General features: G+C 42.9%; 2 protein-coding genes across 4 annotated transcripts in view; one reads left to right on the top strand and one right to left on the bottom strand.

The window, feature by feature from the left end:
• The window catches only part of JARID2 (jumonji and AT-rich interaction domain containing 2), a 194,168-nt gene extending 170,712 nt beyond the window's left edge, over positions 1-23,456 (top strand). Inside the window, exons 9-19 of one of the 3 annotated variants that reach the window (XR_015951393.1) lie at positions 2,816-2,908; positions 3,785-3,903; positions 5,645-5,715; positions 6,686-6,800; positions 8,584-8,689; positions 16,127-16,309; positions 16,929-17,059; positions 17,469-17,607; positions 18,844-19,027; positions 20,835-20,942; positions 21,584-22,820. Coding sequence is in view for 1 of the 3 variants with exons in the window: in XM_035124712.3 (XP_034980603.2) it covers positions 2,816-2,908; positions 3,785-3,903; positions 5,645-5,715; positions 6,686-6,800; positions 8,584-8,689; positions 16,127-16,309; positions 16,929-17,059; positions 18,844-19,027; positions 20,835-20,942; positions 21,584-21,760 (1,287 nt within the window). In the remaining 2 variants the exon portion in view is untranslated. Of the gene's footprint in view, positions 1-2,815; positions 2,909-3,784; positions 3,904-5,644; positions 5,716-6,685; positions 6,801-8,583; positions 8,690-16,126; positions 16,310-16,928; positions 17,060-17,468; positions 19,028-20,834; positions 20,943-21,583 lie in introns of all 3 variants that reach the window. The other 2 variants (XR_015951392.1, XM_035124712.3) reach the window with 2 other exon arrangements.
• The window catches only part of DTNBP1 (dystrobrevin binding protein 1), a 42,427-nt gene continuing 40,859 nt past the window's right edge, over positions 23,323-24,890 (bottom strand). The window contains exon 10 of the mRNA XM_035124714.3: positions 23,323-24,655. Coding sequence (XP_034980605.1) covers positions 24,408-24,655 — 248 coding nt within the window. The 3' untranslated portion in view covers positions 23,323-24,407. The remainder of the gene's footprint in view (positions 24,656-24,890) is intronic.

Genomic DNA, 24,890 nt, shown 5'->3' with positions numbered 1-24,890 from the left:
TGCTTGGCTTCCCATGTAAATAATTTGCATTGCGTCACAAAAGGAAGGGGATTCATTCTTCTATCTGGCAACAGATTTTTATTTTATATTTTAATGGGGGTAGGCCCCCAGTTTTTCTAATTCTCCTAAAGTCATGGGTTGGATCTCAGGCTAAGTTAGTTGAGCTTAGGTAACATGAAATAAGGGAGACAGTGTATGCAAAGAATCTGTGGTATGCATATATCAATGATGTGAAATATGAGGTTAAAGCCTCCTATATAGATTCCTCCTGTTGCCCGTCATTCCTCTCACGTCACCTTTTGCCTCTGGGTTGTAATTGGGATGGGAATCAAGCATCGCCCCTTAAGAGACCAGATTTGGCCCAGGAGGTTCCAGTTGCTAAGTTATTTAGAGGAAATTCTCTGACAATGACTCCTCCAAATAAACGATGGGCAGCAAGTCCAAGAACAAACCTTAGTTTCCACCCTGGGTTTTGGAGAGAAACAACCCACCAAGACTGGCTTGCACTTAACGCTAAGCAAAAGCTGTGGTTTGTTTCCTCCCAACTCAGGGCAGGGTGGAGCATAGTAGAAGCAATTCTTCAGTGTGCCATAGCACATTCCTAACCATGATTTGTTTCTTACTGTGGCTTAACATTACATGTGAACTGGGACAGGTATTTGCTTTTCACTTGGGGAATTCATTAAATAAGTGTGCAAATGTTTTGAGATGGAATCGAGGAAGAGAAGAAATATTTGCACTGAAATGACTATTGCAAATCTCTTTCACAATGATGTGTTCTTTTGTACCAAATAGATAAAATCGAAAGTGAGAAAAAATTCTCCCAACACTTTATGAATGCCATTTCAGACAAAGGCTGGAAAGAGAGAGAGTTTTCCCTGGAGGGTGCTTTATGCCCAGAGGAAAAATTTAAGAACTAATAAATCGGATCAATTATGACTAATCTTTTTTATAAAAAAAAAAGTTGAGAAAACTTCTGCCCTGAGGTAGGGTTGCCACCTTTCTCTGATAGTAACCAGTTCTTGATGATAATTTCTGCCTTTATTTGTCTGGCAAAAAAACCCCGAACAAACCCACAGCAAGCACTTCTTAAATCTAGACAGCTGTTTCTCTGTGCTTGTGAGCAGTCTTTGTAAACTCTGAATTACAGACGCAAATTTGATGGCTGTTGAATAGCACTTCTGAAGGATGTTTTTTTTTGTTTTTTTGTTAGACTACCCCAATAAATGGTTCACATGGGCAGTAAAAGAGGAAGGAAATTGCTCATTTTATTTACAAGCATGCAGCTCTGACATTTAAGAGTGTCTTAGCTCTCCTCCCCTGATGGGCACTCGTAATAGCTTAATTGCCTTGTGTTCATTTTGCATTTTATTTTTTATGGGGCAGTTCAACATTTTTGTGTAGTCAGTGGGCCTGAGCTAAGACTTTGACTGGGGGAAAATATTCGGTAGTGTCTGTTTTTGCTCTGGGAGAAGGAAGCAGAAAACTACTGAGAGTTTGACTCTGTAGTTTGAACTAATTAACTTAAAACTTTTGGTAACACATGAGCCTTCTCTTTACCCTCACAAAGCTTATTTTCCATCCCCAACATGCACCATTAACAGGTTGGGGTCTGGGATCCAGCCAAGTGTTGAAAATCAGGGAAAACCTTTATTGCAGAAGTGCATTGTAACTGAAAGCACCTTGATCTGGTCTTTCTGTTCTCAATGAATTGTGGAAAATATCTGTAATAATCAAAACAAAATACTGGTCTTCATAGTCTGAGAGAAAATGAAGATGAATTTTAAGACAAATAGCTAGCTTCCATTTGTGCATGTTAAAGCACTGTGAGACTGCAAGCTTTAATGTTAAGCTCATGGTGTGATTATTACTCCCCTTACTGAATGGAAAACCATACATGATCACCACACCTTTGCTTAGGGAAAAAGGCACAGCTGAGTTATACTGATATATTTCTAGTTTATGAATTGGAAATGTTTTTTCATGATTCTTTATTCTGTTTGTGGTTTTTTAAAAAAATCTGATTGAAATATTTACATATGAGTATTGTACTGGCCTATGGCTAAACGCTGATCAACTTTTTCAATTTTGTTTTGGACCTCTTGAGTTAGTCTTTCTTTGGCTACCCAGTTTATTTTCTAACATGTCTGCAGTTGTTTCCTACAACTGATTCCAGCCAGCCTGTGAGCAAGCATCAACACTACTCCCTTTAAAAAATAAGCCTAAATTGGCATCTCAGTTAGCCGCTGGTCCTTAAAACGAGTCCTTCTGATTTCTCTTCCTTCCCTAGGCAGTAGTCTACACATAGAGGGCAACTTTCTCAGGCAACGTGAAGTTAGAACAGGACACAGGACAAAATATATCTGAGCAAGCCTATTTAGAGCATTTACAATTTCAGTCTGCAGTTAGTGATGGACAACTTCAGTGTCTCATTTTTCCAATCTTAAGCTCAGTTTGCCCCATTTCCACACCAGTTTGTGATTTTCTTTTTAAAGCCAACACTAAAAATGTGTGTTTTTGTTCACAATTCTGCCTAATATACATATTTTGCAGCAATTCCCCCCATATATTATGCATTTCCCCTACTTTTTCTTAATAACATTGTGCATATTTTTCATTGGTGCTGCCCATGCAATAGATGAGAGAAATTGCAATCTGGAACATTGTTGGTGTAATAACCCTGTGTCATGATGTATCTATTTTTTCAGCCACTCATATCTGCTCTTCCATTATTCATTATTATTTTCATTATTTCTATTACTAATGATGGAAAACAGCAACCATAATTTCTCCCTTTTTATGCTTTGGTTCCCAGGGAAGGTCTGTTTCTTTAACAACCTTTTACCGAACAGCAAGAAACATAATGAACATGTGCTTCAACAAAGAGCCTACAGCAGCTGAAATAGAGGTGAGGGGTTCCATAAAGTCAGGGTAGTTCTTTAAACTAGCCACTAGAAGATGATTTTCTCCTCGTACACCCGAGAGATCCAAACCATCCACAAATGTGCATTTGCCTAGGTAATGTAACATGAGAACTCAGCAGTTAAGCCCTGTAACAATTCCCATGATTACAGCAGGTGTGTTGTGTTGTGTCGTGTTGTGTTGGTGGGGAATTGCTGCTGGGATCCAAGAAGTCAAAGAAGAAAAAGAGGGCAGCAGCAAGAAGCACATAGAAAGGCAGATCTTAAAACGGAATTGTGAAACAGTTTATCAGAAAGAAGAACAAGGCTTGCTGAGGAAGAATCAGCATGGCTTCTGCAAAAGAGTCCTACCTCAAGGACATCAAACATGTAGCCCAAATGCTTCACTGTACTATCTTACCTCTTATGTGAACCAGCACTTTATTCCGTGTGAGGAATAACCATCCTTGGGCACATGCCAACCCACTACATAAATCAGGCTATCCTAGGTACAGCCATTGGTTCAGTGGCAACAGCTCATGGTATATCCTTAGCAGAAGTTATACTGGTTGACACAAAGATATTTTATAAACCATTGCCCCTTTGGAGGACCACTTACTCTCAGAATGGACCAAGCCACAATTTCAAAATGGGTAGTAATATCATTTTTTTATACTGCAAGCATTCACACTTATCAGGGCTTAGTAATAACACCAGCTAAGAAATTGTTATTTGTCGGAACAGCTATACAAAGCTTGCTATTGGTGTATTTTGAAATATCAGGCACCCAGTTTCCAAGGAATGAGAATTTGGCTAGATTAAACTCAAGGAAATGGAACTGCACTCTCCTCTAATCTTAATACGAAAACTTTATTTTCCTACAGCAAGAGTACTGGAGGTTAGTGGAGCAGAAGGACTGCCATGTAGCAGTGCATTGTGGGAAAGTGGATACCAACACCCACGGCAGTGGCTTTCCTGTAGGAAAATCAGAACCGTTTTCAAGGTAATGGGAGTTCCGAGACACGTTTCATCTCTCCTGTAGTCCATAGAGCACGGGCTCCTCTAATTTGTTTACTAAGTTGCAGGTTTCATCACCATTATTGGGTATAATGTTGTTTCATGCTCAAAGTATTTGTAGCTGCTTGTGCTACCCCGCCCCAGTTAGAAGCAAAAGAGCCAACTGCAGAATAAGGGTTGTTACTGACAGGTAAGGTGGGGGGTGGACTTCGGCTGCTAGAATTATGGCTCATTCATTCCAGGTCCAACACGTTTTGGAAAATTCCTTCCTTGGGGGCATATGAACAGCGTACATAGGAAAAGGGCTAGCAAGGACAAAATATATCATTGAAAACTGCCCCAAAGCACCTTGAGCCTTACCAATCATGTTTTTTGACAGCTTTCCATTTTTAGGGGTTGTCTCATTCGTAGAAAGTCTGGTTTTAGTGTGATTTTATTAGATACGTTTGCATTAATATATTTTATTTTGCAGAATGCAACTTGATAACTATTATTCATTTAATTTGAGATTATGAAGTTTTGTGTTTTATTATATTTTGTAATTATTATCCCTTTTCCTATTTATGCTGTTCATATATTTATAGTGTCCCCAGAAGGAAGAGTTTCATGAAATGATCAGGCCTGGACTAATCCAGAAATGTAGCACTGGGTGTTTCCCTCCCCCTTTTTGCACACTCTGCATTAGCACAAAGGATTTCTAAAACTGTACAATTGCACATTCATTGCACCTTTTGCATTTCTTTTTATTTGTAAGTTCCAAGGGTGAGGATCTTCTTAAGGGGGTGCAGGCAGTTGCTACAGGATCCTACCATTCCTCCTCTAACTTTTCTGTCCAATTCCAGTTAGTTGCTTGAAGGAGCCAGAGCATTAACATTTCCCCAACCAACCAGCTCAGCATAAGCATCTTAATGGGTTGTGTGAATGCTGCAACCTCTTATTTGGTGGGCAAGGACTTTTTTTGAATCCACACGATGCCTTCTTTATGCTGTGCACCCAGATGCATGTACGTTTCCCTTAATGTTCACCTTGTCTGTTCCTGAGTGAGCAAGTTAATGACAATGCGTTTAATGAATTAACCACAACTCAGTTTGGGTGGAAACAGATGGCTAGGAACCATACAGTAGCTGCTAAAATGTGTCAGCTATGACCCCATGGAAAGATGGTCATCAGTCCCTGCCAAACCTCTCCTTCCCACATATCGCATCGGATTGGGAGCCAGACAATTACTGGGTTTTTTGTTTCCTTGCTTTTGCAAGGCACCTAATTGAAACAATAACATGGTGCATCTTTGTGAAGCAGCAAAAAGAAGAAAAAGTAGTAGTTTAATGTTTTCACAATTTCGATTTATTAATCATGTTTATATAAAAAATGGCATCAATAAATTTAAACAAGAAGTCTCAAGTTCTTGTCAGTCACTAGTGCCTTTGCAAGGTGAGCCAGAACACAAAAGCGAGAGCAAGTGTTCTCACAAAAAAGCGAACAACCGTGTCTAGAATGCAGCTTACACATTTGTTAGCATAAAGGAAAGAGCTAGAAATTTAGTTTTCAAGCAGAATTTTACTTTTAAAAGAAAAGCTGGAATTGCAGCAAAGAGGCCTGGAGCATTCCTCCTTTGGCTGCAGTCCTACACAGCAATGCTGAACCCCTAGCAAGTAGGTAAATAAAACAATGACTAATGTGACATTTGATGTTTGCTCATCACGATGCGCACCACTTAATTTTAACAGGCATGGGTGGAACCTAACAGTCCTTCCTAATAACACAGGATCCATCCTGCGACATCTTGGTGCTGTGCCTGGTAAGTCCATTTATTTTCTCCATGTTTACTCTGTTGTGGAATTCACATGGAGTGTTGAATAAATCATGTTTTTGCCACTTCCCTGGAGCCAGGCATCTCTACCTGCTGTTTAAAAATGAATTAATATTCAGTAAGCTTCCCATCATGGTGGCATTTATAATCCTGTTTGTGTCTCTGCTGCCCATTGACCCCTCAATCTGTTCGGCACAGATGGACACACTTCTATCCTAGAGAGGCTGAGAAAGGTGCATTTTGTATCTTAACCAGCCGAACGTAGCAGTTAAGCTCTGTCTCTTGTATTACTGAATTTTTTTAAAAGGAAAGAAAGAAAGGTGAGAGCGAGACGAAGGGGTACGCATGTAGTGCAGACCATCTCTATCTTGGGCCATTTACTTCTCCCAGTTGTAGCATGTTTGTTCATCATTATTCAGTAGGCTCATGATGATGTTTTAGTGTCAATATGGTGAGCGATCAGCACATGTAACTTCATTATTTGCAGTCTCCAGGGAGCAGTGCTGTGCCAATAAATTTGCAGAAATTCCTCTGTTCTTCATTAAGGCTCTTCAGTGATTTCTACCTGATAATGGCTGGTGGGGTTAGATAATCGTTTTACAAAGAGCTGAAAGTGACTGCTGTTGCTCTCATTTCTTCTAACCCCCCCCCCCAAATGATATCTGGTCAAACAGGTCTGGCAAGATTTTAAAGCATTTTTTATAAAGACCTATAAATAGAGATGATAATGAGATACCTAAGCATACCTGCACCATTTTCAACTTTCTGGGGGGAAATGTTTTCTTAATGTATCCAAATAATCAGATTAAAGACATATTTTTTTGTTAACTTTGTAATCTTATTTCTGGTAGAAATCAAAAGATTTAAATTTTCAAGTATCAGCACAAATTATATGTGTGGTTTTCAACATACCTTTTCCTCATTAATTGTGTTTTGCTTCTGATCTAAACTGCTTTAGGAGTGACAATTCCTTGGCTAAATATTGGCATGGTCTTTTCTACCTCATGCTGGTCTCGAGACCAAAATCACCTTCCATATATAGACTACTTACACACTGGTGCTGACTGCATTTGGTAAGTTAATCCCAAGTGAACCTCTTTGCTCTTCTGCACTGTTGCTTTCAGGAAGTTGCAAGTCAGCTTCTATAGTGATCCTGATGCAGCATCTTACTCCTATTGCCTGAACACCATCGCAGTTCATGGCACCCCAACCTGCCCAACTGCAACCTTCTTCCATAAATATTGTTTCCCTAAAGATTCTAAAACTCTAAAAAGCCAGAAAATACCAAGTTAAGCAGAAAAAGATCAAGTTGATCCTTGTTCAGCACACGCAACCTAGAAATGTGGTAAAGAATCAGAGTTAATCACAAGCCTTACATAGAAGTCCCACTTATTCATTTGGTGCAAATACCGTGCAAATAAGCCTCCAAAGTTACTAGGCCGTAAAAAATGTTTCCAGTATGCACTCCCTATATGTAACCTCTTGGATCCAAGAATCCTGTTCGAAGAGTAGAATGCACTCTCTCGTACACAGGTAAGGAGGCACCAATCTTGCCCCCCTCCATCTTCTTCCCCTCTGCCAAACTGGCTTGAGAAGATCAAGAACACCCTAAAGAGCTTCCCAGAGGGTTAAGAGGGGTTCCAGATGCAGTGCAGATTTGTAACAAGTGGTGTTCCCTATGTGAGCGGCAGCATTCTTCTGTTGTACCATAAGAACGTACACCTATCTTTTCTAGCCTAAATGGAAAATAAATAACTGTGTTTGGAAAAAACAACTTCCTGTCTCGTCACTAGGAGGCCCTTCTTTTTTCCCATAGGCAAGGGAGTGGTAGTTTGTACAAGCCTCAGCTTTAAGCTGCACTTCACACATACATCATCTCAGTAATTACAAGGATGCTGTATTATTATTGCAGTGATACAGTTGGAAGGCTGAGTGTGGCTTGCCCAAGTGCCAAGTGCATTCAGGGCTGACATAAGAGTTGACCCAGGGGCTACCCAGCTAATGGCTCTTGCTGGCTCAAATAGAAGAGTTTCAAATGTCCTCTGGAGAAAGTCCAAACTGAATGTGTCTTTGCTATTCAGATATGGTGTACAGATAATATTTGTCAAAAAGGAGCTTTTGATATTGGGGCCCCATCACACATTCATCTTTTAGGTGTACATTGGTTTTTTTTTTTAAGCATACCCTTGCAAGTTGGTCATACAAATGATGAAATCCGGTCTTTGGAAATGTGTGCCATGCAGGTATTCTCTTCCAAAGAGCCAGGATCAGCTACAAATCCCTTTCTGCTCATGGGTGCTTCAGCAGCATGCCCAGGTTTGCTGACATGGAATGTGTGGGACGGCCCTTATTGATGGTTATGGGATGTTAAAAAGCAGTCAGGTGTCAGCATTAGGTTCAACCAACGGAGGATATGTTGGTTGTAGTTTCATTAGGTGAGAGCTTCAAAATATTGTGAGTTCAAACACAGTTCTGTTTCTCCTTTTTCTTACCCCCAATATCTGAGAGAAATGCAGTCAGATACATGTAGAGATGGCGAATCCTTTAATGCTCCAATCTTTGATAAAATATTCAGTGGTTGTAGCGCCACAATTATTCCTTGCTGTGTTATTTTGAAGTTTGATCTTGTTTTCAAATTTGCAAACTCTTGGTATGTTTTGCACATCTGCTTTTGCGCTCAGGCCCAGGCTTCCTATACACATCTGAGAACTGGATGCTGGACCAGAGGGGCCTTTCGTCTGATCCAGCAGGGCTCTTTGTATGTTCTCATGTTGCTCTCAGCTTTGGTGATGTCGTTTTGGGCAGCGTGGAATAAATACTACCTTTGTTTCCCCTTTCTGTGTCAAAAATGAACAGGTATTGCATTCCTGCTGCAGAGGAGAAAAAACTTGACAAAGTGGTACACACCCTGCTGCAAGCCAATGGCACTCCAGGGCTGGAAATGCTTGAAAGTAACGTCATGGTGAGTTGCTTTATGGTTTGTTACTAGGAAGTTTCTTTTGCGGTGTCATGACCCAGGTGGCGCTGTGGTTAAACCACTGAGCCTAGGGCTTGCTGATCAGAAGGTCAGCGGTTCGAATCCCTGTGACGGGGTGAGCTCCCGTTGCTTGGTCCCAGCTCCTGCCAACCTAGCAGTTCGAAAGCACGTCAAAATGCAAGTAGATAAATAGGAACCGCTACAGCGGGAAGGTAAACGGCGTTTCCATGTGCTGCTCTGGTTTGCCAGAAGCGGCATTGTCATGCTGGCCACATGACCTGGAAGCTATACGCTGGCTCCCTCGGCCAATAATGCGAGATGAGCGCGCAACCCCAGAGTCGGTCACGACTGGACCTAATGGTCAGGGGTCCCTTTACCTTTAACGTCATGGTGAGTTGCTTTATGGTTTGTTACTAGGCAGTTTCTTTTGCGGTGTCATGAACAGCAATACGTTTTATTATGTAAGCCAGGGGTAGATTTCCTTTCTAGATCCAAGGGCCAAACCTTGGTTAACCATCTGGGAACTGCATGCCACTGGTAGGTGTCCACACACACTCCTTTCCCACTGCCAAACGCACAAGGGCAAACACAGGCACACAGCTCCCCCTCAACTGACCTATGCGTATTAAGGGTGGAGATGGATGAAGATGATTATTTTTTTACTGTATTTTTGTTAAAGATTTTCTTGATTTACAAAGGTGTGTGCAATGTCTCTCTCTCTCGTATCCCCCCCCCACGTAAGATTTTTTTTTGTTACAAATCGGTTTCATTTGTTGATACATTAGGAAGAAAAGGGGGAAAGAGGTGGAGGGGGAAAGATGAGGGGATGGGGCCGGGTGGCGATGTTTCTATTTTACTTAATATATGTGCTGCCCAGGACTCTCTCCTGCTGTGAGTGCCCACAGGCCCTGTCCCTGCCTCCTTCCACCTGGTTTAGGGCGGGGCCTGGAAGGCCTCATAAAGGACTGCTGCCGCCGCTCTGCTGCTGGTGCTGCCCAGGACTCTCTCCTGCTGTGAGTGCCCACAGGCCCTGTCCCTGCCTCCTTCCACCTGGTCTAGGGCAGGGCCTGGAAGGCCTCATAAAGGACTGCTGCCGCTGCTCTGCTGCTGGTGCTGCCCAGGACTCTCTCCTGCTGTGAGTGCCCACAGGCCCTGTCCCTGCCTCCTTCCACCTGGTTTAGGGCGGGGCCTGGAAGGCCTCATAAAGGACTGCTGCCGCCGCTCTGCTGCTGGTGCTGCCCAGGGGAACTTGAAACAGCACAGAGTTCTTTTTAAAATGCTTTTTAAAGAATTTTTAATGTTTTTATCTTCTTTGGGGTGGTAGGTGGGAGGGATTTTTAGTTGGGTGTGGAAATCTGTTAAATTTTAGTGTATTTGTAATTTTTATTGTTTTTGGTTTTATTGTTTTATTGTGTTTGGGGTGGTAGGTGGGAGGGATTTTTAGTTGGGTGTGGGAATCTGTTAAATTTTAGTGTATTTGTAATTTTTATTGTTTTTGGTTTTATTGTTTTATTGTCTTTTTTGTGTTCTTCTTTTGTTGAGTTCTTTGCTGTTTTTTACAGAGGTTTTATTTTGTTTTTATTTTATTTTGTTTTTAAGGGGAGGGGTCAGGGCTGCCCGGGAGGGGGTCCCAGCAAGCAAAATGGCTGGGGCAGATTCCACAGGGGTGTGTGCACTGGAACAACCGATCTCAGTGGTCACGGGTAGGAGGAGGAGTTACGCTAAGACCAGACCATGTCATTACCGAGGAGGCAGACTTAGTCGTTGTCTGAGGACTATCCCTGCCTCCAGGTCTGGTCCTGACCGGACGGATATTGGAATAGGCAAGGGATACCCACATGACCTGAAGGTGCTGCTGTGCAATGCCAGGTCGATGATGAATAAGACCACCGCCATTCACGACCTGATTGTGGATGGAGGATTTGACCTGGCATGTGTGACAGAGACCTGGTTGGAGGAAGCCGATGGGCCCGTTCTTGGCGCTGCTTGCCCACCAGGTTTCTCTTATGCACAGCAACCCAGGCCATCTGGGCGGGGAGGGGGGGTTGCAGTGATTTTTAGGAAGTCATTAGTTTGCACCAGGCGTCCTATTGGGAAGACCCAGTTCTCTGAGTGCATGTTCTGGAAGTTGGGCAATAGAGGCAGTACAGGATTCCTTTTGGTGTACCGACCTCCCCGCTGCACCAAGGATTCCCTGCCCGAGCTGCTTCAGGTCGTGTCGGATGTGCTCCTGGAGACACCTAGCTTGGTTGTCTTAGGGGATTTTAACATCCATGCCGACACGACCTTACAAGGAGCCGCTCGGGACTTCGTGGAAAGCATGGCCACCATGGGGCTGTCCCTGAATAAGTCTGGCCCAACTCATAGCCGCGGACATGCCTTGGACTTGGTGTTTACCTCTATGGATGTTGGTGATCTGACATTAAGTAAAAGCGAAACAAAAGAAGTGCCATGGTCAGATCACTTTCTGGTGCAACTGGACTTCTCCGCAACCCTTTCCCTCTGCAGGGAGGTGGGACCGATTCGGATGGTCCGCCCCCGCTACTTAATGGATCCAATTGGCTTCCAAAGAGTGGTAGGGGATGTTTTATCCCATGTCGATGGCCTTTCAGCTGATTCCCTGGTGGCCCGCTGGAATGCGGAGTTAACCAGCGCTATTGACTGTCTGGCTCCGAAGCGCCCTCTCAGATTGCATGGAGCCCGGACAGCCCCGTGGTTTTCCCCGGCGCTGAGGGCAATGAAACAGTCGTTGAGACGGCTAGAGCGCTGGTGGCGGAAAACTCATTTTGAATCAGACCGGACACGGGCTAGAGCTCAACTTCGAGCCTACCAAGTGGCAATGGCGACGGCGAAGAGGACCTTCTTCACCGTCTCCATCGCATCTGCAGAAAACAGCAGCAGGAGACTCTTCCAGGTGGTTCGCAATTTAGCGGAACCACCTGCTCCATCCGGGCCCAGTACGGGCCACATGATCTCCTGCAATGATTTTGCAAAGTTTTTTGCAGATAAAGTCGCTCAGATTCGGGAAGAGGTAGACTCCACCGTGGGAGCAGGGCCGGGGCGGGGGAGTGCTAGAGTCCTGTCTAGTCAAGTTTTGTGGGATCAATTTCAATCTGTTACCTCCGAGGATGTGGACAGGCTGCTTAGACGAATGAAACCAACCACCTGTCTCCTTGATCCTTGCCCATCCTGGCTTATAAAAGCTAGCCAGGAAGGGCTGGGCGATGGGCTTCGCGGGTTGGTAAATGCTTCTCTCCATGAGGGAGCCTTCCCAGACCCGCTGAAAGAGGCGGTTATTAAACCGCTTCTTAAAAAACCATCTTTAGATCCGGCCAATATGGCCAATTATCGCCCAGTCTCAAATCTTCCATTCTTGGGCAAGGTGATTGAGCGAGTGGTTGCGGAACAACTCCAGGCACGCCTGGAAGAAGCGGACCATTTGGATCCCTTCCAGTCAGGATTCAGGCCTCATCATGGGACTGAAACTGCCTTGGTCGCACTGGTCGATGATCTCCGGCGGGCTAGGGACAAAGGTAAGAGCTGTTTCCTTGTTCTGCTGGATCTCTCAGTGGCTTTTGACACCATCGACCATAACATCCTTCTGGACCGTCTAGAGGGCTTGGGAGCTGGGGGCACTGTCATGCAGTGGTTCCGCTCCTTCCTCCTGGGCCGTGTTCAGAAAGTGGTGGTGGGGGATGAGTGTTCAGACCCCTGGGCGCTCACTTGTGGGGTGCCTCAGGGTTCTGTCCTCTCCCCCATGCTTTTTAACATCTATATGCAGCCACTGGGAGAGATCATCAGGGGGTTTGGGCTGGGTGTCCATCAGTATGCTGATGATACCCAGCTCTACCTCTCTTTTAAATCAGAACCAGTGAAGGCGGTGAAGGTCCTGTGTGAGTGCTTGGAGGCGGTTGGAGGATGGATGGCGGCTAACAGATTGAGATTGAATCCTGACAAGACAGAAGTACTGTTTGTGGGGGACAGGAGGCGGGCGGGTGTGGAGGACTCCCTGGTCCTGAATGGGGTAACTGTGCCCCTGAAAGACCAGGTGCGCAGCCTGGGAGTCATTTTAGACTCACAGCTGTCCATGGAGGCACAGGTCAACTCCGTGTCCAGGGCAGCTGTTTATCAGCTCCATCTGGTACGCAGGCTGAGTCCCTACCTGCCCACTGACTGTCTCTCCAGAGTGGTGCATGCTCTAGTTATCTCTCGCTTGGACTACTGCAATGCGCTCTACGTGGGGCTACCTTTGAAGGTGACCCGGAAACTACAACTAATCCAGAATGCGGCAGCTAGACTGGTGACTGGGAGCGGCCGCCGAGATCACATAACACCGGTCCTAAAAGACCTACATTGGCTCCCAGTACGTTTCCGAGCACAATTCAAAGTGTTGGTGTTGACCTTTAAAGCCCTAAACGGCCTCGGTCCGGTATACCTGAAGGAGCGTCTCCACCCCCATCGTTCTGCCCGGACACTGAGGTCCAGCTCCGAGGGCCTTCTGGCGGTTCCCTCATTACGAGAAGCCAAGTTACAGGGAACCAGGCAGAGGGCCTTCTCGGTAGTGGCACCCACCCTGTGGAATGCCCTCCCACTAGAGGTCAAAGAGAACAATTACCAGACCTTTAGAAGGCATCTCAAGGCAGCCCTGTTTAGGGAAGCTTTTAATGTTTGATGGATTTCTGTATTTTAGAATTTCTGTTTTTTTGGAAGCCGCCCAGAGTGGCTGGGGGAACCCGGCCAGATGGGCGGGGTATAAATAATAAATTATTATTATTATTATTATGGGGGGTTTTGTCAGCATTGCTTGTGCAGGTTCTCTCTGTTCACTTGTGTTCCTTTGGTGGTGAGAGATGTTGGAGTTGGCCTAGGGTGTGGCTGTTCATTTGTGGTTGGCTGTGGTGGTCTTTGTTTTCATGTGTGAGTGGGGTGGGTGTTTTGGATCAGGTTAGCCCAGGGGTGTCAAACTCAAATTCATCGGGGGCCGCATCAGCAGTTTGGTCACCCGCAAAGGGCCGGTTGTATCTGTAGGACTATGTGTCCACTCTTTATTATCATAAATTATTGTCACTGCATTCAATTATTACTATTTTTTGTAATAATGTAAGTAATAACTAGCTCTGAAAGCAGAAACATAGTCAGAATAATGGCAAGTAGATATTCAAATGTACAATTATTGTACAATTTATTGAAAAATGATTTTTGGTAACTGCACTGGATGGTGGAGGCTCGCTAGGGTTTCATGCAGGACCTTTGCAGAGCTACTAGTACCTGGAGATGCTGGGGTCCTTCTGCATGCAGGACAGATGTTCTGCCAGTGAGCCACCACCCTTCACCAAAGGGACTGGCTGAGGTTGACTCACTGGAGCTGCTCTCCTGGTTCCAGGGTTTAAGGGCCAGAAGTATAAAGCAGCATCCTATGTTTCTGAGGAGAGGGAGAGGGAGGGGAGGGGAGGGAGGGAGGGAGGGAGGAAGAAAAGAGGGAGTGGGAGGGAGAGAGGAAGGAAAGAGGGGAGAGAAAGAAGAGTAGGAAATAAGGAAGGGAATAAAGAAGGAAAGAAAAAGAAAGAGGGAGAGAAGACGGAAAGGGAGAAATAAGGAAGGAAGTAGAGGGAAAGAAAGAATAAGAATGAGGGAGAGGAAGAAAGATGGGAAGGACAGAAGGAAGGAAGGAAGGAAGGAAGGAAGGAAGGAAGGAAGGAAGGAAGGAAGGAAGGAAGGAAGGAAGGAAGGAAGGAAGAAAAGAGGGAGCAGGAGGGAGAGAGGAAGGAAAGAGGTGAGAGAAAGAAGAGTAGGAAAGAAGGAATAAAGAAGGAAAGAAAAAGAAAGAGGGAGAGAAGACAGAGATAAAGAAGGAAGGAAGGAGAGGGAAAGAAAGAATAAGAACAAGAGAGAGGAAGAAAGAAAGGGAGGGGGGGTCGCCACCTTGATTCAGCACCAGAAAAGAGCGCGAAGGGACCCAGGGGCAAAAAGCATTTCCCGTGCAGCGTGAGGCAGCGGGTGTCCGTTTTAGGAGAAATGCGTAAAGCCTCAGAGTTGCACGTTCGTGAGGCTGAGCCGCGGCAGGAGGAGGAGGAGGTGAGGCAAGAGGAGGAGGAGGAGGCGGCTTGCCAGGTCGGTGCCCGGCAGTGCCGTGCGGAGAGTCCCGAGCCTCTGGGACGCAGCAGTGCTCTGTAGCACTTTGAATCCTCCTCCTCCTCCACGAGGCGCTGCTGGGTGCTTTGTCTGTGCTTCAGCAGCAGCAGCCATTTCCAGGCGCCGAGCCGTGGCAGGAGGAGGATTCAAAGTGCTACAGAGCACTGCTGCATCGCAGAGGCTCGGGACTCTCCGTGGGGCGCTGCTCCGGCCGCCTTTCTACCCCCCCCCCGGCCCCAGCTGTTTGTCGGCACTTTGTCGGCACGGCGCTTCAGCAGCAAGGTCCCACTGCTGGGTCCCGCTGGCTGGGGCGCTCGGCGGGCCACATGACGAGGTCTGGCGGGCCGGATTTGGCCCCCGGGCCTTGTGTTTGACACCCATGGGTTAGCCATATTGATTTGTATGCTGTTGGTGGATTTTTTGTCATTGTTGGCTTGTGTATGTGATAAAGGGGAGCCATACTGGTGTGAAGGCATTTTCTTCTATTTGTCCCCGTGTCAGTTTCAGTTTATTGGTTAATTTTTCTAGCAAGGCTGTTTCCCATACTATTTGGTACCATTGGTCCATGCTTACTCCTGACAGGTCTCTACAGTGTCTGGTTATGATGTTTCTGGCTGCTGAGAGTAGGTGGGTTATGAGTTCTTTGTGGTGTAAGTGGGCATTGTTGTCTTGGAATATGTTTAGTAGGGCCAATTCTGTGGTGATTTCTAATACTTGCTTGGTTATTTTATATATTTCTCGTATGGCTGTTGTCTAGAATAGTTGGATTTTGGGACACTCCCACCACATGTGGAGGTGCACCCTCTCCAGCATCTTGGAGGTTCCTGGGCATATTAGCGCTAGTTTTCTTGGTGTTTGGTGCCACCTTTAGGTGATTTTCAGAGTGAGTTCTTTTATTTTTGTTGATACAATTTAAAGGGGGGGGGTTAGACCACATTCTGGTCCATTGAGTGGGGTTAATCTCATAGCCTATGTCATCCTCCCATTGTTTTTTGATTGTGTCTAGGGAGTTTGTGGGATTTTGGAGTAGTATTTTGTATATTGTGGATACCATCCCTTTACTGTGTCCCTTTGTTGTTAGGAGGAGGTTTTCGAAGGTTGTCAGGGGCCTAGTTGCTGCTAATTTTACTGGGTTGTTTAAGAGGGCATGTAATTGGTGATGTGTTAACCAGGACATTTGGGTGTCTTCTAGTTTGTCTTGTATTTCTTGTGTTGACAAAGGTTTGTTATTTTTATAGAAGTCCATTAGGCACCCGCTCTAGATTTCACCTGCTTCTTTCTTCTCCCTAGATCTCCCCAGAGGTGCTGTGTAAAGAGGGGATCAAGGTGCACCGTACTGTACAGCAGAGTGGGCAGTTTGTTGTCTGCTTCCCAGGATCTTTTGTGTCTAAAGTGTGCTGCGGCTACAATGTTTCTGAAACTGTGCACTTTGCTACCACCCAGTGGACAAGCATGGGTTTTAAAACTGCCAAGGTAGGAGCTTGTGTTCTTAAAAACCCACCTCTGCAAACAAAACACCTCTGGTCACAGCGTGTGTAATGCTGCTTGATGCATTCATTAAACCTTTTGGGATATGGGTGGGGTTTTTTCCATACATAAAGCACCTAGACGGTGCCTTTTATCACTCAGAACTTGAGAAATCTCTGCCACATATAACCATTCATAGGACATGTCCTGATTCAACTCATTTGCATGGATAAAGGACTGCTGGTGTTCATCAGTAACTCCTTTTATGTATGTCTCGTTGGTTGAATTTGTTGCTAGGACAGCAGCAACTGTGTCATCTTTAACTCTTAGATGGTCTGTATGCCTACAGTTGGGTTGTGTTTTGCAGGGGGAAGTCTTGGGGAGGTGAGTTGCATTTTGCATTTACTTGCACTTGTGCCCAGGGCTTAATTGAGAAGTTAAGGGACGGCAAGAACTGCACACTGGCACCTGAAGGGCCAATATGAAGTGACTGAGAAGAGATCACTCAGGAAAATTTTGTGTTTCACACATACTCTCTTTTGGTCAGGAAATCTTTGTCCCCAATGATGATGCGTTAAGTTATTTCATTTTATGTGAACTAACACTCTGGAATTTGTCAACACAGGAGATGAAGGAACGACGTATACCCAAGCCATTTTCAATGGAAAAGCTGCTCTATCAGATCGCAACAGCAGAAGCAAAGAAAGAAAATGGGTCTTCTCTTAGTACAATATCGGCACTTCTAGGAGAGCTCAGGTAACTAGAGTCTCTTTTGCTTTATCCTACTTTCTTCCAGAGTAGCTCTCGCGGAAAGTATAGAGAGTGTTGTGAGAAGTCCAAGAGCATTGCTGGCAGCTGCTGAGCCAGCCAACCTGCTTGTACACAGCCACACATGGGAGAAGAAACTTTCATGGATGGTTTGTTGTCAAAGCACTAGAGGACAGAACAAAGTACTCCATACTACTAGCATTAAGTGATGACTTTTTTCAAGAGTTTTAAAACATCATATGGGTTTTTGTTTTTAAAATTACACACCTTTTCTAAAGACACTGAAAGACCTGTTTTTAAATGCTCCCCAGCCCCTGTTCAAGGCAGGTTTGAATAGAAGGGAAACCTGCCATGTTTCATATGTAATGCTCTTCTCTTTTATTCTCCTACTATGTAGCACTGCTACCCACAACTCAAGTGTGAGACAGCTGGGTAGTGCTGGTCGGTAACATCTCGAATAGATCAAGAGAAAAACTGATGGCTGGAATCTACAAATTGTATTTAACAAAAATACTGTGTTGATGTGCAAAGAAATGGTTAGAGTCTTCTCCACTATATGTTTGCCCTCAAAGTGGAAGACTTTTGAGGCTCTGCATGGAGCTTCTTCCTTTTTGTGGAGTTGATATGCACTTTTTCCTTTAACAAAGGAAAATTTGCAAATATCAAAAGAGCTGGTATTTTTACATCCATCCATCCAAGTGGTTCTCAAGCTTGTTCACATTTAGGTTGCTTCCCTTAAGCGGGAGATCTTCCAAAGGATATTTCTCCTTCTATAGCCTGATCTTTGCTGCTGGAATAACTATGTTTTTTAACTGCAAATGTCAGCCTACTCTTTTTCTTTTTTCCTTTGCTTGATATGTGGTACCACCTTTTCCTTTCCTGAGCTCAGTTCTCATTTACTCACTGCTTTGGTACACGATGTTCCATCTATCTTCCTGTCTGCTCAATGTTTTGCTCAGTTCCCTTTTAAGTGTCATAGCAAGTCAAGTCTTGCCAACTGATGAACTGTTAGGGAGGGCCTACCGTAGGACACTGTTTTTGTCCCACTTCTATCTCCTCCTTTCCCCTCCTTGGCCATTGGGTATGTTTAGCCTAGAGAGAAGATTGTTAAGGAGAGACATAGCAGCAGTCTTCAAATTTCTGAAGGGTTGTCATGTGGAAGATGAAGAAGGCTTGTTCTCTGCTGAATCAGAGGACAGGACTAGAACCAGTGGGTGGAAATGGTGGTGCAACAGATTTGGGCTAAACATTGGAAGAAACTTTCTAATGTTAAGAGCTGTTCAACAAAGGAAGAGACTGTCTTGGTAGGTGACGGGCTCTCCTTCACTGCAAGTTTTTAAGCAGAGGCTAGATAGCCATCTGTCAGGGATTCTGGAGTTGCATCCTGCATTGTTGATCCTGCATTGAGCAGGGGGTTAGATGAGATGAAGTCCCAAGTCCCTTCCAACTCAATAATTCTTTTCTTCTACAGCAAGTGAGTGGGGCTGCTTAAAATGGTGCTTGGTCTCCATAGGTAGTAATATCTCCTGACAACTCAGTTGGCTACCATGTTTGCCCAATAATTTGATCTGGCCCAAGGATTTTCTGTATCGGATTCTCTGTCTGGAAAACTTCCAATTTGTATACAGTGGTCAGACAAAACCTTTGATGGGATTTAGCCCATCATAGCATGGTAGTTATTAAAATCTCAGACCTATGTTGAAATGTTGCCTGCTGCTTCATGGCATTCCTATGAGAGGTTGCTGTTTTCTAATTATTCCTCATGTCCACAGGGAGACAGAGCTGAGGCAGCGGCGGCAGCTGTATGAGGCAGGCCTCCATTCGTCAGCTCGCTATGGGAGCCATGATAGCAGCAGCAGTTTGGGAGTGGATGGGAAGAAAAAACCTCGAAAGTGGCAGCTAGAGACGTCTGAGAGGAGGTGTCAGATTTGCCAGCACCTGTGTTACCTATCTATGGTATGGAAAATCCCTAGAAGCTGGGAGTTCACTATGTTCTTTAAATGTCATATCTTCTCCCCCCCCCCCAAAAAAATCTCAATTACTCCAGTGCTAAAAGGCCGAAATGCATTTGGCCAAAGCAGTGTGTGTATTTCAGTAAAGTATAGGTTGAAATCTCTTGGGAAGCACTGGTGTGTAGGAGATTCAGGATAGTTGAAGGTTAAGGAACACAAAAAACAGGACTAAAAGCTTGATGATTTGTTTTGAATTTTTTATTGTCATTTCATTGTTTTCAAATTTTATTCTGATGCCTGTCAAGGAAATTTGACATGCTCTAGAGAATTTCTGAATATGTTCCAGGGTGTACCATTCAGTTCAAGTGAGGCCAGCTGTGCTTCATATCATCAGTTCAAAGAGGACAACTGATGTACAAAATATTCCAGATTCTCCAGCAGTTTGCACATTGCACTGGATTATTGACAGTGGTGGGCAGGGGCTCTTCCAGAGAAGATTCTCTGGTATTTTCTCATGGGAGAACTCCAGAATTACCTGCAACACCATTCGAAAATTGCTATTGTACTACAATGTGCCAGTTGTAAGCAGAAAGTGGTGATTTTCCACTTAAAAGAATGTATGCCTCACTTCAGCTGTCTTCAGATATTCACTTTGGGGCCTGCAGGAACCTGCGGCCTTACCTCCACTCCCTCGTGAGATCATGCATGTTGGCAATATTCCAAATCCAACATGCAGTATGCGGAGTCTGAAGGAGGCCACTTCCACCCCACGTAGGAAATCCTATGCACAATGAAGGTGTCTTCCTTCTGATTCAGTCAATCACAAATCAAATCAAGAGTCTTGCCATTGAGGGGGGAGGAGCTAGAGCCACACATTCCACAGGCCCCTTCACATATTCAGAATAAGTGAAGAGGGTTTTCAAGATTTGTCAAGGAGGTAGTTCAAACGGTTCAGTAAAAGGAAGCCTATTACTAGAAGAACTTTAGTAATAAACTATAAGATTTCTCATTGCAGACCAGCAAGAGGTTGCAGAAAATAGTGCATTTTTAGGTCATAAAACAAATAAAGCTCTCTTTAGAATTTAGTACCAAAATAATAATAGGCTTATGGGACTAACAAATTAAAATCATGACTAAAAATGCATTTTCCTGACACAATATAAAAGCTTTTCTGCCATTTCAAGCCCAAGGTAGCACTAAATCATATACGAAGTCTACTTTTGAATGTCAGTATGGGATAAGCCATTTACGTAGAATTACTCATTTACAAATAGTGATTTTTCTGCACACCACTGCAAACTACCAATACATTTTGAAAAAGTCTGCAGTGGCAGAGAGAAAATTTGCTGTCAGTGAACCATGTCACATACCCATCTCACCAGATGGTAGCATCTGCCACATGAACAGGATTGCCTTGATGTTTACATCATTCCTTAGCCTCTTTTGAAGAAAAAGACAACTTTGGCTCAGTTTTGCTTGAAGAGCTTAAGAATGGCAAAGTTTAGTTTCTAATTCTGTTCTCATCAGGATTTTATTCTAAATACTGTAGGTGTGTCCATAAATACCATCAAAGTGATTGGACATATATCAATTAACGGTCTCACCATGGTTATTACATTTGCCACACCAACAGTAATAATGAGTGATTTCAATGTTTGAATTTTAAAAGTTAATTCACCCACAGGCTTAACAAACAGGGATCACAGTTGTGTGAGACATCCAGGTTAAGCTTCCATATAGAATCAGGCTGTTCAGGAAATACTGACCTGTGGGTTATTAATGCTCTTGACCTTTTAAAACAATGTTTGCAGGTTGTACAGGAAAATGAAAACGTTGTCTTCTGCCTCGAATGTGCCCTGCGACATGTAGAAAAACAGAAGTCTTGCAGAGGACTAAAACTAATGTATCGCTATGATGAGGTTTGTATAATACCTAATAGCTAATAGGTTGGGAAAGTTTACATTTTTGAAAATTCTAATTTGATCTTACAAATAATTTCAGCTATATTAGAAACCTGCTTTTGATTTATGGACACTTTATTCTTGCATTTAAAAGGCGTCCTTAAACATGTAGTTTTTGTCTTGTATTCCATCATTATATGAAGACTAGTAAGTATGTAGAAATTTCAATAACGTTGTTTGAAATTGTTATAAAAAGCTCCTTTTAAAAAAAAGCAAAGTAAATGTTAACCATAGACACAAGGTTTAAATGAGGACTTTTTGTCATTAGCAGAATGCAAATAATCTGTGGTTCAGCATATATGAATGAGCTCTGGGTTCATGTGTTCTCCCTTATTTCTAATTTAGATTAGTTTGGACAGCATGTTAAACTGTGATTAAACAGGGTGGTGGTGGTGTTTTTTTTTGAAAAAGCCAAACTTCATAAAGCACTGATTCAACACGTTGGTTAAACAGAATTGTTCCATTCTTCACAGTTGTGCTGGACGATGTGAGAGAAGGAGAGTGTTATATCTAGTGCATGCCCATTGTTGGAGCTTATTTGCCACATTCTGTTAAGGCTTCTGCTATCTAAACCCATTTTTCTTTTCCTTCTGAAATAGGAACAAATTATCAGTTTAGTCAATCAAATCTGTGGAAAAGTATCTGGCAAAAATGGCAGCATTGAGAACTGTATCAGCAAGCCTACACCAAAAAGAGGACCTCGGAAGAGAGCAACAGTCGACGTGCCATCATCAAGACTTTCATCCTCCAGTTCATCCAAAAGTGCTTCAGGTTAATCATGAAGATGCCAACACACACTCTCATTTTTGTCAATTTTATATATATTTTTTTGTAATTATTATATCATAGTTTGGAGTACTTGCTGTAGAATACAAGCTGTCTTTGCACTAGCTCTAAAGAAGATTTTCTTCTGGTTTTAGAGAACTAATTTTGTTTTAGCATTAAACTGTTGAATTTTATTTTATTTTTATTTTTTACTTAGGGTAGTTAGATTACAGCAGGATTTTTTTAACTGCTGTACATTCAGTTTTGAAAGCAGCAAGGGGCTGATAAAATTCATTTGTATTTGTCCCTCTGTCTGAAGCTACAAAGCCTTTTTCCCCCTTCTTTTGGTAACTGTGAAAAGGCTTTTAAACTTTTTTTGATAGGTTGAAGTTTGGCGTTTTATAATTTGTTTTCCAAGTCATGTCAACAGGTTTTTTTCTAGAGAGAAAAGGGATAGGAGACAAAACTTGAAAGAAATTGCTATACTTTTGGCTTGTATTCTGTAACAGGCAGGATGAGTTTTGTACCTTTTTAAATTGGAGAATACACACTTTTCTTTGAGAGGTTATGGCAGCTGAAGATAGACTGAGTTTTCTAACTGTAGGCAAAATGGGAGATTTGGAGAAATTGTTCTCTGTTACCAGCACTTCACTATGCATCTGTTCGAGGAGGAGGAGAGAGAGAAGAAAAAGACTGCCTGCCTTGAGGAGTCATGTGAGCGAAAACTGTGCCTGATTTCATTAGGAAATCCATTCTGTTATGTTTTGGTGCTGTTGGCTACTTTATCAAAAAAACCCTTCAATAGCATCCTTTTAAAATGATTGAAGCCATAAGTGCTTCTTGTCATAGACGTGCAATCTTTAACATTCCATTTCCATTCCACTGCTGTTTTTCATACCTTTTCACAGTCAGCATTAATTTTGTTTTGAATTTTGTTTTGTTGTTTGATCACATTTAGAGCCACTAGATTTGCATATTTCTTTTGAATGTGAAAAATGCATTTGCTCTCATCTTGTCTATTTTTTTCCTTCATGTTGTAACAAAAAAGAAATCATACCTTTTTGTACATAAGCCTGTAAATTGTTTTAAATACTTGAGCCTTTTCTTGGGAGGGTGGGGAAGGGTGGCAAAGAGACAAGATGAAGAAAAGCCTTACGTTTCACTTTCTTCATCGGATGGATTTGGATGCTTACAGGGTTTTTCTTGTAACATTTATAAGTGCTGCTTACATCACTGAACAACAACAAAAATAATAATAATGGAGTAGTTGTTGCCCTTTTCCAGTTGTGTGTACAGTATGTGTGGAATAAAAAAGGGAAAATGTTTTCACAAACTCTTTTGTTTCATAATTGAATTCAAGACCGTAGAGCTACCCATATTGCACTGAGCTTGCCAGTGGTGACTGTCAGGAAAAGTCTTATAAAATACATATTGTCGGTTGTTGCAGAAGACGAATTGTTTTGGAATATTTAACAATAACATACAGAGTCAAGTGTTTTCCAATGTGGTTGTCTGGTTTTTATGGCCTTGCTGTGTACTTTTTCCTTTTTGACAGTAAACTTCTGACTATGGCTTACAGTTTGACATTTAATTTATTAGCGCTGCTCTGCTCTCTTTCCTTGTAAGGAAAGACTTCATGTTTATTGCCAGTTTTGTTTACTTTTCAGGTTTGTAATACAAGGTTTAATAAAAAAAACACTTTTTGGACACTTTGTATTTCTTCTGAAAGAGCAGTAGAGATTAAATAGATAAAACTTCAAAAGCCAGGACCATTCTGGTTAGGAAAGATGCAACACATATAGCAGATATTCCTAGCTTTCATTTATAGGTACATTATTCCACCAAACCCAAAGAGAAATGGGCTTCCAAGACTTATTTCAAGTAGTCAATTATTTGGGAATAGTTGCTCATTTAGAACGTGCCCATAATCTCTTACATAGGGATAGCCCAAGCATGTTGGACTGATGCTGTGTGCTACAGGTAGTAAGTAGAAAGCTTCAACAGTCTTAAAGTTAGGATAGTGCACTTCATCAGTCTTTCATCAGTATCTATTGTGAAGTGAACAAAGCAGCACGCTTCTGCATCCCTTATCAGAAATGAGGCTTATCCCACTAAATCTAGGACAAAGCAACAACATGACAGGAGCATGGAAACAAAGTTCACATACTTCAACTATTCAAGTAGTTGATCTTTTTCTGCTCATCATTATAGGTATGTAAAAGATCAGTAAAAAAGCATATAGATTTGTTTCTTACATCTAGAAGGTCACATAATTGGAGGCTGTTATTCTTCTGTCTACACAACATACATTTACCAGTCTTTAGCCACAACAATTAAGACATGCACACTGTGACAACAAACATGGCTTCTGTATTATGTTCCTATGGAGGATTTTAAAAGGAACCCTTACAACAACTTGTTCTTTGGATGACCCTTTATATACAAGGTTTACTGTTCCAAAGCCAACACTTTATTGCTAATGGTGTGCTTCAAGAATTTTTTTTTAATAAAAATCAGTATTTTCATGACTGGCAAACTCAAGTTTTATATATGGTAATATTTTTCATGATAAGATCGGAGTAACAGAAGCAAGCTCAAAGACTTCTTTACTCACTCATTCATTCCAGGGTCCTAATTCCTTTAGAGCACCATGATAACTCAAATTGTTTGTGAATCACTCTCATCACTAACATCAGAAGGGCCTTTCATTTCCGTATTTACAGCAACAAGGGCAGTGTCTACTTGCACATCTTCCTCATCGGACTGGATCACAGGCGATTCTCCTTCACTGGCATCTTGGCTGGCAGAATCAGTCCAGGTTGAAGTTGAGGAGGACAACTCTCTCAACGCTGACTGGGTGGGAACTTGAAGACTGATTTCATTTTGACCAGTACTGTTGTCTGATCCTTCAAAATAACAAGAGAAGTCAGTGAGCTATGCTTATTCATTTGTTAGAAAAGCAAACTATCAGACCCATTATATTACAACAATTGGGAGACTAACTAAGTGCTTTAGATGTTTTGTACAAAATAGCTGAGAGAAAGTAAGAAAGCATTTGAATACATGCTCCAGAAATGGCACTCAGTTTCTCGGGGTGAAAAAGAAAGTGAGGAATAGTTCCATACTAAAGCATAAAAAGCT

This window comes from Zootoca vivipara, chromosome 8 (assembly GCF_965207765.1).
Source record: "Zootoca vivipara chromosome 8, rZooViv2.hap1.1, whole genome shotgun sequence".
Taxonomy (NCBI): Eukaryota; Metazoa; Chordata; class Lepidosauria; order Squamata; family Lacertidae; genus Zootoca; species Zootoca vivipara.
The sequence above is the reverse complement of the archived record's forward strand: the minus strand, read 5'-3'. Positions and strand labels throughout refer to the sequence as shown.